This window comes from Cajanus cajan, chromosome 6 (assembly GCF_000230855.2).
Source record: "Cajanus cajan strain Asha chromosome 6, NIPB_CcT2T_4, whole genome shotgun sequence".
Taxonomy (NCBI): domain Eukaryota; kingdom Viridiplantae; phylum Streptophyta; class Magnoliopsida; order Fabales; family Fabaceae; genus Cajanus; species Cajanus cajan.
This window is the reverse complement of record NC_138522.1, coordinates 16,327,129-16,339,647: the sequence shown is the minus strand read 5'-3', so window position 1 is coordinate 16,339,647 and position 12,519 is coordinate 16,327,129. Positions and strand designations below refer to the sequence as shown.

The 12,519-nt window shown below is 36.3% G+C and overlaps 1 protein-coding gene across 2 annotated transcripts; it reads left to right on the top strand.

Moving 5' to 3' along the window:
• The first annotated feature begins 642 nt into the window (after nucleotides 1–642).
• Nucleotides 643–12,267, top strand: LOC109808129 (putative phospholipid-transporting ATPase 9). Of its 2 annotated transcripts, none has more exons than XM_020370991.3 (12): nucleotides 643–840; nucleotides 1,063–1,627; nucleotides 2,499–3,847; nucleotides 3,961–4,071; nucleotides 4,330–4,606; nucleotides 4,746–4,834; nucleotides 5,015–5,123; nucleotides 5,283–5,492; nucleotides 6,413–6,538; nucleotides 6,667–6,765; nucleotides 10,809–11,000; nucleotides 11,415–12,267. In XM_020370991.3, the coding sequence occupies exons 2-12, from the start codon at nucleotides 1,232–1,234 to the stop codon at nucleotides 12,042–12,044; spliced, it is 3,588 nt and encodes a 1,195-aa protein (XP_020226580.1). In that variant the 5' UTR covers nucleotides 643–840; nucleotides 1,063–1,231; the 3' UTR covers nucleotides 12,045–12,267. The 2 variants fall into 2 exon arrangements, with proteins under 2 accessions (XP_020226580.1, XP_020226579.1); XM_020370990.3 differs by having other exon boundaries at nucleotides 643–905.
• Nucleotides 12,268–12,519: the final 252 nt, after the last annotated feature.

Sequence of the window (12,519 nt, the reverse complement as noted above, 5' to 3'; positions counted from 1 at the left end):
GGAAAGGAAATATAAAATTGAAATTAAAATATTAGATTTTTGTTATATTTGAAAGGAAAAATGAGAAGAATGATTTTGTTTTTCGGAATCCAAAAAAACTTTTCTTTCTAAATTAGTGTGAAAGTGAGGAAAAAATCTCTTAAGCATTTTCATAGTATTTTAAAATATAAATATATGTGTCATGCCATAAAATTAAAATAATACATAGAATTATGTTAAGAAAAATAGAAATTCTTTTAAATTCTTTTGGGCTAATGAAAACATTTTTATATATAATTTATTTTTTTCCGCTCTATCTTCTATTCATTTAGACAACCTAAGAAATACATTCCCCCTATTTTCATCCATTTTTTTTACTCTATTTACCATTTTATTCATGCTTATTTCTTTTTAATCAATTCATTTTCCTGCCAAGTATCCAACCAAAAACATTAAAAAAATAGCAACATATGAAATATACTAAACAGTGACATTTGTTAAAGAAATAAAAGTAAAAAAAAAAATATTTATCGTCTTTAAAGTCAAAAGGTTTTAAAATTATTTAATACGTGGTATTTGTCTTTGGAAATAATGAATTTATTTATTTTTAATCATAGGATTATAACCCGCAGTATATTTATTGAAGTTGTTGAGTGTTTGAAGCGATTAGCCGTGAAGACCCAATACAGCATGTGCACGTTTTAAGTCTTCTCTTCGTTCTTAGCTACAAGTCAAACTGGGATATCAGACTCCGTTTTCAGCTTCTAACCCAACTAAACAAACAATATTTCCATGCTGCTTCAGTTATAATTTCACTACAAACTTCTTTTCAATTCTGAACACTGAACAACACAAATACATGTATGTATATCTATCTCGACATGTATTTTAACGTGTCTTTTTCAGCTCCAATCATTATGGGACAGGTGCATTTTTAGTCCAACACATCAATATCTCTCACCTTACACATAATCAACTTCGTTGTAACAAAGAATTTCCCCTTTCTTTTAATTTTATTGCTTCAATGATGCCATGTTTTTTGTTTTTACTTTTTCTATCTTGGTTTGGCCTTGATATCTACAGTGACTGTGTTGGGATCAAGTGCACAAAAGTAGTTGATCTTTGCAAATCTGATCTTTGTTTCTTTGAGTCCGTGGAGCATGTATAAGAGGTGAATTATGCACGGTTGTGATGTGTTATTGTAGTTGTAGTATAAGTTGTAAGCTTTTGGAGTAGCAAAGTTGTTGCATTTATGGGTGGTCAGAGAAGGAAGAAGCGCCACTTCAGCAGAATCCATGCATTCTCTTGTGGGAAAGCTTCATTCAAAGGGGAGCATTCACTCATAGGGGGTCCTGGATTCTCAAGGATTGTGTATTGCAACGAAGCAGAACGTGGTGAGGGGAGTCTTGTGAGTTATTATGGGGACAATTATGTGAGTACTACTAAGTATACTGTGGCTACTTTTCTGCCCAAGTCTTTGTTTGAGCAATTCAGGAGGGTGGCCAATTTTTACTTCCTTGTCTGTGCAATCCTGTCTTTTTTCCCGGTTTCTCCTTACTCCTCTGTCAGCAATGTTGTCCCTCTTGTGGTTGTGGTTGCTGCTACAATGGGGAAAGAGGCTCTTGAGGATTGGAGGAGGAAAAAACAGGTAATGTTCCGTGATGATTGTTTTGATTTTGCCTCAAATTTTTGGTTAATATGCTGTCCTGCTCTGTGGAAATTGAATATGGTTGATTGAAAGTTTTCAATATGCACGACTTTTGCAGTTTTGTCCACAGATATTTTGTTTTTTGTATACTTTTTTAAGAATTGGTTTTGGAAAATTCTGAAGAGGGTTATTGTGGTGGGGGATCTTGAGGGGCACAGCGGTTTCAGCACTGATCTCGTGTCTTGAGTTATTTTAGGAATGTCCACATGTGTGTGGATGAAAAACAGATGCTGATAGTTATTTTAGGAATCTCGGTTTAATTTGAAGGATATGCCGAAATTCTGTGATGAGTAATGCTAGCAATACAGTGAAATTATAGGGACTCAAGAAATCATGTGTGAGAATGTTAAGTAGTAAGAGGGACTTAGAATTTGTTTGAGTAAACTTTTTTAGAAATACTTATTGAAGAGAAAAATACGAAGGAAAAATGAAATAAACTCCTTTGTTAACTAATTTTTAGAAGTTCTATCTTATTACCTTTTCAAAAAATTTATTTTTAATTCATGCGTTAGCTAGTTTTAACTCAGAAAAACTTCAATTTTTCTTCCTATTTTTTCTCCTAGTTATGTTTATGGAGAAACTTATCCAAACAGGCCATTACATGATTTCATGAGCCCTAATATATTTCGGACAATAAGTGAGTTAGAGTTTATTAAAGTGTGTTGTTAGTCTTTCTTATTTTGTGTGAGAGAAGAGATAATAATACTAGTGTTATGTTGGTTTTATTCCTTCCCAGAAAATCCTTTTGGTTGCTTTTTTATGCTCCTGTTAATTGTTATTAGGTTTTGATGTAGTCTTATGGTTTCATCAGGATATAGATATGAATAACAGAAAGGTCAAAGTGCATCAAGGAGAAGGTGTTTTCGACTATTCCAAATGGAAGGATTTGAAAGTTGGAGACATAGTGAAGGTTGAAAAGGATGAATTTTTCCCTGCTGATCTCATCCTACTCTCATCAAGCTATGATGATGCAATTTGCTATGTTGAGACTACGAATCTTGATGGAGAAACAAATCTAAAAGTTAAACAAGCACTGGAAGAAACTTCAAAGTTGCAAGAAGACTCGAGCTTTCAAAATTTTAAGGCCATCATCAAATGTGAAGATCCAAATGCAAATTTGTACTCATTTGTTGGGAATTTGGAGCTTGAAGAACAACTGTATCCTCTTGCACCTCAGCAGCTACTGCTTAGGGACTCAAAGCTGAGGAACACAGAATTTATCTATGGTCTTGTAATCTTTACAGGCCATGATACAAAGGTTATGCAGAACTCAACAGAGCCTCCATCCAAGAGAAGCACTGTTGAAAAAAGGATGGATAAAATCATCTACTTTCTGTTCTTTGTCTTATTTTTTATTTCTTTTATCGGTTCGATTTTCTTCGGGATTGCAACTAGGGAGGATCTTGAAAATGGAGTTATGAAGAGATGGTACCTCAGACCAGATGATACCACAATTTACTTCAATCCAAAGAAAGCACCAGTTGCAGCAATGCTGCAATTCTTGACTGCACTCATGTTGTACAGTTACTTGATTCCAATTTCTTTGTATGTTTCCATTGAAATTGTGAAAGTTCTTCAAAGCATTTTCATCAATCAGGATTTGCACATGTATTATGAGGAAACTGACCAGCCAGCGCATGCTCGGACCTCAAATTTGAATGAAGAACTTGGCCAAGTTGATACCATACTTTCAGATAAAACAGGAACTTTGACTTGCAACTCTATGGAATTCATCAAGTGTTCTATTGCTGGGATTGCCTATGGCCAAGGAGTTACAGAAGTTGAGAGAGCTCTAGCCAGGAGAAAAGGTGTACCTATATTTCAAGAGTTGACAGAATATGACAATGTTCCACAGACTTCTGATGCAAAGTCTTCCATTAAAGGATTTAACTTTATGGATGAAAGGATCATGAATGGAAATTGGATCAATGAACCTCATGCCGATGTAATCCAGAACTTCCTGCGGCTGTTGGCAGTGTGCCATACTGCAATACCTGAAGTTGATGAAGAAACTGGCAAGGTTTCATATGAAGCCGAGTCACCTGATGAGGCAGCTTTTGTGGTTGCAGCCAGAGAACTTGGATTTGAGTTTTATGAAAGGACACAGACAACTATTTCACTGCGTGAGTTCAATCCAAAATCAGGCAAGACAGCAGAAAGGTGAGTTTTTGATCTTGTATGTGTAATCTTGATTTTCTATCTTACACTATATGCAACTTGAAACTTTAAGAATTGGTTGTGCATTAAAGAAGATTATAATTTCACTTTTTCAGGTCCTACAAACTTCTAAATATATTAGAGTTTAGTAGTACAAGAAAGAGGATGTCAGTAATTATAAGAGATGAGGAGGGGAAACTGCTACTATTCAGCAAAGGAGCAGACAGGTTTGTAATCTTGTTCATTACTTTTAATTTTAAATCCTGTAGAAACTTTTCTAAGGAGAAGTTCACACCTGGTACATGGTTAGTTGATTACCTACTTTATTTTTATAAATCTAAATACATGGACCACGCACATCGTATCCGTGCATCATAGAGTATAGTGCATGGCTATGTTAAATACACTGTGACTTGAGTATCATATCCATTCTGTTTCAGTGTTCAGAATAGTAAATTTCTTTTGTTTGTGGCTTTTACAAACAGTGTCATGTTTGAACGACTTGCAAGAGATGGTAGGGAGTTTATAGAGAAGACTAAGCAGCACATTGATGAATATGCTGATGCTGGTTTGAGGACCTTGATACTTGCATATCGTGAACTTGATGAAGAAGAGTACAATCTATTCAATAAAGAATTCATGGAGGCCAAAAACTTAGTGAGTGCAGATCGGGAGCAAATTGTGGAGGAAATATCAGAAAAGATTGAGAAGGATTTAATTCTTATTGGTGCTACTGCAGTTGAAGACAAACTTCAAAACGGGGTATGTTAAACAATGTTTCTCTTTCAGATATTAGAGGGAGGGAATTGCCTATTTTTGTTTTTTAATGTTAATATGTGTGTACTTTGAAACTAGCCATGTTGGGTGCTGTCATAACAACTTCTAATATTGTGTCAAACAGGTTCCCGAATGCATTGACAAGCTAGCACAAGCAGGAATTAAGCTATGGATTTTGACTGGTGATAAAATGGAGACAGCAATTAATATTGGGTAAGTTGACTAAGTTCAAAGTATATCAATAGATTTTGAAATGAATTACATACCACATTTTATCTATGACAACATTGTTGCTGAAATGAATCAAGCTTTTTGACTCAAAAAAATAGATTTTGAAATCCATTGTTATAATAATATGACATCACAGATTGAATAATTTCTATGTGACTGCAGGTTTGCTTGTAGTTTACTCAGACAAGGGATGAAGCAAATTACAATTAGTTCAGACACTCCAGAAGCCAAATCACTGGAGAAAGTGGAGGACAAGTCCACTGCTGCAGCGGTAAAACCCAACTCTAATAATTTCTGTCTTATGATTAAAAGAAAACATAACATGTAACATTTAAATCAAGGCACATGCATGAGGAAGTCCTTTTAAAAGATTTTTCATGTCAAGACAATATTTCTTTGTCATTTTGATGGAAGCTTATTGATTTCTTAGGCCATTAAGGCAAGTGTTCTTCATCAGTTAAAGAAAGGAAACGAATTATTTGCTAAATCTGATGAACACTCTGAGGCATTAGCTCTTATCATTGATGGGAAGTCTCTCACGTATGCACTAGAAGATGATGTAAAAGACTTGTTTCTTGAACTTGCCGTCGGTTGTGCATCTGTTATATGCTGCCGTTCATCCCCCAAGCAGAAAGCACTTGTAAGTTTTCCATGTTTGTAAATACGTTTATAGTGTGTTTGGATAGAAAATTTAAATGGAATAATTCATTTGTGTAAAGAATTTCAAATTTTTAAGATAAAATATCTTGTTTAGATGAAGAATTTATACAGAATTTGAAATTCAAACATTTGTGAAATTCTTTGAAATAGTAGAATTTCAAATTCTCCTAAAAAGAGTAAGAATTTGAAATTCCTCAATTTTTTTTCTTATTTCACTTATATATTTTATCTTATCTTTTAGTCGTCATGTTTTTAATTATTGAATATTCAAAAATATTTTTAAAATTATTAATATTATCCAATATTAATTTTTAAATTATTATATTTAAAAATTAGCTAATTTTTATTTTTATAAAATTTAATTTAAAAATCTCAACTTATAAATATATTTTTAAAATCAATTTTACCATGATGGAATCAAATTATCATATCCAACTTAACAATTTAAAATTTAAGAAATTTTAATTGACTTATCCAAACAAAATATTTTAAAAATGATAGAAATTAAAATCAAAGTAATTCAAATACTAAGAATTTTAAATTTCTTGAATTTGTAAAATTTTTCATCCAAATACACTATTAACAAAACATGAACGGACATTTCCCAAAGAGTCTAGTGTAGCTTCTATGTTTTCTACATGGGAAAGTGGGAATGTCCGTTTGAAGCATTTCAAAACACACCTTTAGTCTTTGTAGTTGCCTTTCATTTATGGAAGTATTTTCTTACTTTAGAATTGAAATAAAACTAATAATATTTATTTTATCTTGAATTTTATTATTAGCTGAGGTGGCAGAGGCATTGCAAAATTATATGCTAATAAGGGTCGGTGCTTGTCTCCTATGATGATATCTATGACTATGTGTTCAATCTGTCAAGGTATTTCTATTATAATACTGCAGGTTACTAGACTAGTAAAGATTAAAACTTGTAGTACAACTCTAGCAATTGGTGATGGAGCAAATGATGTTGGAATGCTTCAAGAAGCAGACATTGGGATTGGTATCAGTGGTGTTGAAGGAATGCAGGTAAATCTGATAAGCGATTTACTGACAAAAAATTTTCTTTTGATTTACCTTCCTATATAACCACGACCCTTAATTATTTTTTTTGTTTTTCATTTTAGTTCTTGAATTTTCTTTTGTAAAATTTTCAGGCAGCGATGTCAAGTGATATTGCAATTGCCCAATTTCGGTTTCTAGAGCGTTTACTTCTTGTGCATGGACATTGGTGCTACAGAAGAATCTCAACGATGGTAACAAACTTGTCTTTAAAAACATTGCATTAAAGCATAGGATATGTGTAGAAAAAATAAGAGAGATGAGGTAATACTAATGTTGTGGGTGAACGTAGCACCTCACTGTATTTTTTATTGAATAAGAGATGGCCTTTAAATAGCCATTTTACAACGTACTGAACTAACAAGAAGATAATAAAATATCTTATCAAATCAAAACTTATCAAAAAACTATCTTATCTAATCTGAAACAAAGTAACTCAAAAGATAAATCAAATAATTCCAGATAACTTAAATCGGATATCTCGGATATCTCGGATATCTCGGATATCTCGAATATCTCGGAATCTCTAGAAATTTAAGATTTTCCAACAAAACTCCCCCATAAGCTTAAATTTTTTCATTTTGATGCCTCTTCCACCAGAGCGTGATACTCCTCCGCGTACCATGGCCTCGCGAGCCACACGACGTCCAGCACCCCCGACGTCGCGGTGGCCGATGCCTCTTTTGGGACACAAAAGTACCCGTTGTTCTTTGATCCACCTCTAAACCCAGAAAATACTTCATGATGCCCAAATCGGTCATCTCAAACTCCCTCTTCATCACTTCTTTAAACTCCTCAACTAGCTCAGCTTTTCTTCCCATCTCACTCTTCCCAATTGATCCGATCTCCTCATCCATTTCTTTCTTCCATCTCTCATCAAGTACTGCCTCTTCAAATTTTATGTCTTCTGTTCCTGTCAATAGACATACTACATGTAACTCGTCAGTGGAGTTGTAGATGTCTTGCAAGCTCCGAGTTCTAAGCTGCTCAGGTTCATCATCTTCCTCGGAATGCTCATTGGTCCTATCCGAGCTTCTCCCTATTATCTCCGATCTCTCCCTCTCAAAGTTCGAGCTCCCCGAAGTCTCTTCAGAGTTACTCCAGCTCCACTCGCTTTCCTCATCTACCTGGACATCTCGGCTTACCAGAATTTTTCCTGTAACAGGGTTGTACAATTTGTAGGCTTTTGCTTTTTCATCATACCCGATCAAGATATACTTCTTGCTCCTATCATCAAGCTTCGTTCTGAGCTGAGTTGGAACATGACCGTAAGCAAGGCTTCCGAAGATCTTGAAGTGATGTATACTCGGTTTTTGTCCACTCCATGCTTCTTGAGGTGTCACATCATCCAATTTTGAATGTGGGCACCTGTTCTGTATATATATAGCACACTGCACTGCCTCTGCCCAAAACTTCTCAGGCATATCCTTCCCTTTAAGCATAGCTCGGACCATATCAAGAATAGTCCGATTCTTTCTTTCAGCTACTCCAATTTGTTGTGGTGAATATGGAGCTGTGAGAAAACGTTTTATACCTTACTCTTCACAGTATTCCATAAACTCTGCCGATGTGAATTCTCCACCTCTGTCCGACCTCAAAGCTTTAATTTGCTTGTTAGTCTCTTTCTCCACCATGACTTTAAACTTTTTAAAAGCTTCAAATGCCTTTGATTTTTCTTGCAAGAAATATACCCAGGTCTTTCGAGAGAAATCATCTATGAAAGAGATGAAATATTTCTTACCACTGAAGGATGCAGGAGAGATTGGTCCACACAAGTCAGTGTGTATCAGGCCAAGTTGCTCCTTTACTTTGTACTCGGACGAGTTCGGAAAACTTGTTCTTGTATGCTTTCCGAGTACACATGCTTCACAAAACTTCTTGTCAAACTCAACACCACGTAGTCCGTGCACCAACTCCTTCCTTGATAGCTCGGCCAAACCTCCAAAGTTCAAATGCCCAAAACGAAAATGCCACATCATGGCTTCATCCTTCACGTCCAGCTTCGAGCACTTATTTTGAAGGATGTTCAGCTCCAGTTTATACATCCGATTCTTTTTCATCTCTACTCGGGCTATTAAACGATCATGTTTGTCCTTCAAATAAAGCACTCGATCCTTCATCAGAACCGAGTTGCCTTTCTCCATCATCTGCCTCATGCTTAAGATGTTGCTCTTAAGTTCGAGAACGTAGTAGACATTTCTTATTTCTCCAACTCGTCCATCCTTCTGCATAAACTTGATGGTTCCATGCCCTTTTACCGCAACCTTGGAATCATCTCCAAATGACACGAATCCAGCCTTCACCTTGATGAGTTCGTTGAAGAAACTCTCTTCTCCACACATATGATTGCTCGCCCCAGTGTCCAAATACCAGACCGAGTTGTTTAAGCAACTTGAATCAAGCTTGGCTTCTGACTTTTCATCTGAGCTTGGAAGCTCAACTAATGATCTCTCCACGCAACTCAAGTTTAACTCATCCTCGGAGGCACAACTCGGACGTAGCTTGGTCTCCGAGCTCTGCATCATCATCAAAATTCCTGCTTCCTCGTCCTCTTCTTCTGTGAGAAGTTTCTTCTCTTTCTCTTCACTTCGGGTTTTAGCTCGGCAATACTTTGCTATGTGACCGTATTTGTCACAGTTGTAGCAATTTGCCGATCTGCATTCTTTTGCATAGTGGCCGAGTTTGCCACACTTATAACATTCCACCTCGGACCTCGGCAGACTTCCTTGGCTACGATCACCTCGTCCTTGTCCACCTCCATGATCACCTCGTCCTCTACCTCGTCCTTGATCACCTCGTCCTTTGCCTCGTCCTTGATCACCTCGTCCTTGATCACCTCGTCCTTGTCCACTTGATCTTTGGCCCTGGGTGTTCCGAGTTTCATTCAAATCAAGTTGCGCCTGTAATGCTTGATCAAGAGTACCCTTCATCTTCCTCCTCCTTTGTTCGTGGGCTTCTAGTGACCCAGCGAGCTCTTCCACTGAGAGAACTGACAAGTCCTTTGACTCCTCAATTACGCATGCAATACTCTCGAAATCATCTGTTAATGATCTCAAGATTTTCTCCACAATTCTACTTGCTGGCATTGACTCCCCATTCCTTCCGAGTTGATTAGCCAACTTCTCCACCCGAGTTATGTACTCGGATACTTGTTCCTTATCCTCCATCTTCAAACACTCAAACTCTCCTCGGAGAGTTTGAAGTCGGATCTGTCTGACACGGTGGTTACCTCTGTGCACAACCTCCAAGATCTTCCATGCTTCCTTTGAAGATGCAGCGTTTGCAATCTTCTCGAAGCCTGACTCATCCACGGCATTGTACAAAAAATACAAAGCCGATTTGTCCTTCACTCGTGTCTTTTCCAATGCGGCAATCTGAGCCACAGATTGGTCTTCGTCCTCCTCGGGTTCTTGAAACCCCTTCTCCACTATATCCCATAGACTTTGGGAACCCAACAGGGTCTTCATCTGTAAACACCAATTATCATAATTGGTTTTCTTTGACAGTTGTGGTACGGTCATTCCATTAACAACCTTCGCCATTACTCTCTCTTTCTTCTTTCCTCCCCTTCACAGGCGCACACTATTTTCCTCTCACACTCGGCACTCAGAGCATAAAGCTCTGATACCAATTTGTAGAAAAAATAAGAGAGACGAGGTAATACTAATGTTGTGGGTGAACGTAGCAACTCACTGTATTTTTTATTGAATAAGAGATGGCCTTTAAATAGCCATTTTACAACGTACTGAACTAACAAGAAAATAATAAAATATCTTATCAAATAAAAACTTATCAAAAAACTATCTTATCTAATATGAAACAAAGTAACTCAAAAGATAAATCAAATCATTTCAGATAACTTAAATCGGATATCTTGGATATCTCGGATATCTCGGATATCTCGGAATCTCTAGAAATTTAAGATTTTCCAACAATATGCTACTCCATTTAATATATGTTCACACATAATCTGTCCTTGTTTCAATGCTTAATTAATTCACATTGACATCAGTTCTTCAAACATAGGTTCTTTGATTGGAACGAATATTTTGCGAAGCATAAGTGTTGCATGCTCAGTTGCTCACACTCAACTTCATAAACAATCTTGTCTGTCTCTAGACAAATATTTTGCTGACAGTTACAGAAGTTTGACCCATCATTCTTCTTCTCTTTGTCACTCACACTGCACATTCCTTCAATTAACAGAACATTGTTAACCTCTTTTTTCATTTGGCAGATCTGCTACTTCTTTTACAAGAACATTGCCTTTGGCTTCACACTTTTCTTCTACGAGATCTATGCCTCGTTCTCAGGGCAAGCTGCATACAATGACTGGTTCCTCTCACTCTACAACGTGTTCTTCACTTCGCTTCCTGTAATTGCCCTGGGAGTGTTTGACCAAGATGTGTCAGCTAGACTATGTCTCAAGGTATCCCTTTATATTCAATTTCTCTTTAATGTCATTCTGTTAGACTTTTGTTTCCTTAGATACACAAACTATGGGAAAACTCACATTGGTAAGTGATATGACCTTTAATAATGTATATAATTAGAGATTAATTTTCGTCTTGTATGTTAATTTTGTAAAATTAAGTTAAAATCTTAAGATGGTATAAGAACTTAGTGATTATTGATTGTTGTTAAACTTATTGGATCACCCACAAATGTCCAATCTTGTAAATTTCACCTTCCTTGAGGGTGTGTGGAGATTTCACATAACTAGTGATATAGCCTTAATAGTGTAAGGTTGAGTTATGCCAATGATACAATTTCATAAGATAAACTACACCATAATTTACATCTCATGACATTTGACAACGTTCTTTATGAATTAATTTTTCAGTTCCCATTATTATATCAAGAAGGTGTACAAAATGTCCTATTCAGCTGGAAACGGATCCTTGGTTGGGCATTCAATGGAGTCTTGAGTGCTACCATAATATTCTTCTTCTGCATCAAGGCAATGGAGGATCAAGCATTCCGCAAAGGAGGGGAGGTTGCTGATCTGGAAGTTCTTGGTGCCACCATGTACACTTGTGTTGTGTGGGTGGTGAATTGCCAAATGGCACTATCCATAAGTTACTTCACTTATCTACAACATTTGTTCATATGGGGTGGCATTCTTTTTTGGTACATATTTCTCTTGGTGTATGGAACCATGGACCCCTCTCTATCAACCACTGCCTATAAGGTCTTGATCGAAGAGTGTGCACCAGCACCATCTTACTGGCTCATCACTTTGCTTGTGCTTGTTGCTTCACTCCTTCCATACTTTGCCTATGCTTCAATCCAAATGCGGTTCTGCCCCATGTTCCATCAAATGATACAGTGGATACGAAATGATGGCCAAACATCTGACCCGGAATACGTTAACATTGTGAGGCAGAGATCAATAAAACACACAACAGTTGGGTTCACTGCTCGTTTTGAAGCATCACATAGTTCGGGATCATTGAAGAGTGCTCAAGTCTAAAAACAACGTTAGCAAGCAATGTTTTTCTGTTTCTTTGTTGTATGAAAAGTTCTTTGCATGAACATATATGGCTAATCAATCATGTAATTCGGATTGTATATATTTAAGGTAAGAGTGAGCAAGACCATGCCGACCCGGCCTGTATGCATTTTTGACCGTGTTGAGATTGGGTCATTTCTTGAGCTGTGCCAGCTCAATTTAATTTTCTACATTTTTTTAAAAATATTTTGAAACAATTATGTATGAAAAAACTATTTTATTCAGTAGATAATAGAGAAAATCACATAACTGGTCAATGAAAATCACAGCGAGCGTGGTCAGATTTCTGATTGTTGAAAAAAAAAACATAAAAACTTGAGATTTTGTGAATCTATTAAAAATGAATGATTATTTTGTGCGATAAAGTTTAGGGACATTACATCAACCTCCCTTATTGTAAAATCATTATAATGTTAATCCTTGTAAAGGAGATTAT

Excerpts from the sequence above, each read along its gene's own strand:
- LOC109808129 (XM_020370991.3), top strand. The coding sequence starts at position 1,232 with ATGGGTGGTCAGAGAAGGAAGAAGCGCCACTTCAGCAGAATCCATGCA. Across the intron at positions 1,628-2,498 it reads ATTGGAGGAGGAAAAAACAG|GATATAGATATGAATAACAG; the intron begins GTAATGTTCCGT and ends TGGTTTCATCAG. Across the intron at positions 11,001-11,414 it reads CAGCTAGACTATGTCTCAAG|TTCCCATTATTATATCAAGA; the intron begins GTATCCCTTTAT and ends TTAATTTTTCAG.